The sequence below is a fragment of the Chelonoidis abingdonii genome, chromosome 2 (genome assembly GCF_003597395.2).
Source record: "Chelonoidis abingdonii isolate Lonesome George chromosome 2, CheloAbing_2.0, whole genome shotgun sequence".
Taxonomy (NCBI): Eukaryota; Metazoa; Chordata; order Testudines; family Testudinidae; genus Chelonoidis; species Chelonoidis abingdonii.
The window spans coordinates 211,189,685-211,192,402 of NC_133770.1; the positions used below are offsets into that span (position 1 = coordinate 211,189,685).

The 2,718-nt window shown below is 40.6% G+C and overlaps 1 protein-coding gene across 1 annotated transcript; it reads right to left on the reverse strand.

The window, feature by feature from the left end:
* Nucleotides 1–975: 975 nt before the first annotated feature.
* Nucleotides 976–2,389, reverse strand: LRRC30 (leucine rich repeat containing 30). The gene has a single exon (XM_032805253.2). It carries the CDS (start codon nucleotides 2,141–2,143, stop codon nucleotides 1,247–1,249), a length of 897 nt encoding a protein of 298 aa, XP_032661144.1. The 5' UTR covers nucleotides 2,144–2,389; the 3' UTR covers nucleotides 976–1,246.
* Nucleotides 2,390–2,718: the final 329 nt, after the last annotated feature.

Genomic DNA, 2,718 nt, shown 5'->3' on the forward strand with positions numbered 1-2,718 from the left:
TAGAACTACATCAGACATGACTTTTATGCTCCCCGGTAATGCTGAAAATTACAGAAGTAGTTGGTTTTGAGGCTCTCACAAGCTGATGATTGGATGGGTAGTGCTTTCCTGATAAAAAAATACTTTCAGTTCACCTAAAATATATTCTGTCTCCTGAATAAAGTTACTTTATGGCTCAGATTGCAGGGAAGTATGGCAAGGAAATGAGTGCAGTTGTTTATCCAGTAATATTAGTCACATCTTATTCACACAATCTTCATTTGGTAGACTGATGATATCTCATGAAAGCATGTGTGAATTCCATCTAGAAGTTCTGATGATCCAGGTTTCTGTGATAATGCTGTTGTAGGGGCCCTGGAAGCCTTTGTCGGGAAGTTTGCATGTTGCAGGGTGCGGAGGGTGGGAGACTTGTTTACCTTTGAGGACATTTGATCCAAACAACTGGGAGATCCCCCAATTGCCTTCAGAATTTACTTGTAATTAATAGTGGTTAGTTCAAGCTGTAAAATGGAACTTAAGAACAGCCATACTGGGTTGGACCAAAGGTGCCCTGTCTTCTGACAGTGGCCAATGCCAGGTGCATCAGAGGGAATGAACAGAACAGGTAATCAAGTGATCCATCCCCTGTCATCCATTCCCTGCTTCTGGCAAACAGAGGCTAGAGACACCATCCCTGCTCATCCTGGCCAATAGCCACATGGTGTTGAACCACACTAATAATGTAATACCTGACTGTTAATAGAGTTTGGGACATATTAGCAAATCTCTTCTGTGAATAAATCAAATGTTCCCCCTTGAAAGTCACTTAGATGCAGTGCATGTTTGTGGAGTGGTTTATCTGTGTAGGAAGAAATGAACACGAATTAAAGTGCAAATGCACACCACATACAGTAAATCTCATTTATATTAATATTACTACAGTCTGAAAGATGGCAAATGTACTCTTTACAATGCTAATGGCCTGCATTAATTTGTTTATTTATAATAAAGAGCAAAATTTTGACCACAGTTTTTCCTAAAAGACACACCAAATACTGAAAAAGTTACAGAGAGGGATGTTTTAGAAAATACACTCTATGCACAGTTAAAACCAGATAGTCAGATTTCACGTTTTCAGCAAACTTTACTGAAACCATCTTTAGTCTTTATTGTCTCCCTGTGTTATGAAATGGAAACCACTGATTAAGAAAGTGCACTGACAGGACTGAGTCTTGGTGACAGCATTAATCCCAAACACAGTGCAAGTTTAGTTGTGTTGCTTTTTCTCTTTAAGGTAGTTGAAGAGCACGTCCAGTCCTCCCTCTACAATCTCTGGCAGTGGTCTGGATAATGGGTTATGTAAAATATGAAGCCCTTTATCCATTGGATTCCAAGCAATTTTTGGCAATCTGTGCAGCAGATAGAGATCATGTGGAAGGGTCTGAATAGAATTGTAAGCTACATTTAGTAACTCAAGTGCAGTGATGGAGCAGAGAGACCGTGGCAAGGTGCGAATGTTGTTATCTTCTACAATAAAGATCTGCAAATTTACCAGGTACTGGACACTTTCTGCAATGTTTTCAAGTCTGTTGGAGCCTAAGTGCAAGAAATCTAAACTCCTCAATGCAAAAACACATAAGGGGATGTTAACGAAACGATTGTTACTCAGATTCAACTTCCTTAGGTTTGTCAAATCAGTGAAGCTTGAAGGGAGTTGTGAGATGCAATTGTGCGAAAGGCTCAAAACTTCCAGCTTTGTGCACAGACTGAGCTCTGCTGGCACTTCACTCAGGCAATTCATATCGACAAATAAAACCTTCAGGTTTCTGAGTAGCCCGGTCTCTTTAGGCAGGCACTTGAGACGATTGCCACACAAGTTCAGCACTGCTAATCTGTCTAGTTTCCCCAAAGCCGGAGAAAGAACCACCAGCTGGTTGTGTGAAAGGTTCAATTTCTGCACCTCCGACAAGCCCCACAAAAAATCAGGCACATTTGTCATCCCCTTCATTATGAGGCTCAGACTGACATAACGCAATCCATGCTTCAGCAGTGACTTTGGATCTTTTCCTGGGATAAGAGCTTCTTCCCATGCAGGAAGTCTCTGACCTTTCCTCAGCAAAAACATTCTTCTCTGATGCTTGTCCTTCGAGTGTTCTGCTCCCATAATACTCCAGACTGCTGCTGCTTTTGAAAGAAGTGAGGTTTCCTTCCTTTCTGAAATCAGTAGTGAAGAAAGGATTGCAGCCTTTTGAAGACAGTAAAAAAATCAAACCATAGAGATATGGAGAAAACTATGAAGATCACCTGCTTCTGGTTACCAAAACCAGCTTCTGCAGCTATGGAGGGAAATTTTCACTTTTTTAGGATGGGTTTAAGTTGTTTTTCTTGGTGCTGCATATTGTAATGAAAGACTTGCTCCCAACACTGCTGAACAGACCTGTGCAAATCAAACTGAATACCACAGTGCAGCTGTCACTGTCATTTTGTCGAGGCTTTATTGGACAGATATTATCTTCATTGCAAAGAGGTCACTGAGACGCTGTATATAACTTTACTATGTCAGCTTTCTTGGATATCTGGTGCATGCAGGATAATTAACAAGAGTGACTTTAAAAAGTGACTCCTACGGGGCTCATTAAACAGCTTAGAACCCTGTAGCAAATTTTACATTCCACAGAAGGGCTGTTGAAGAATCTTCACATCTTGTTTTCCTTTCCATTTTTTTTTCTAAAATGCATT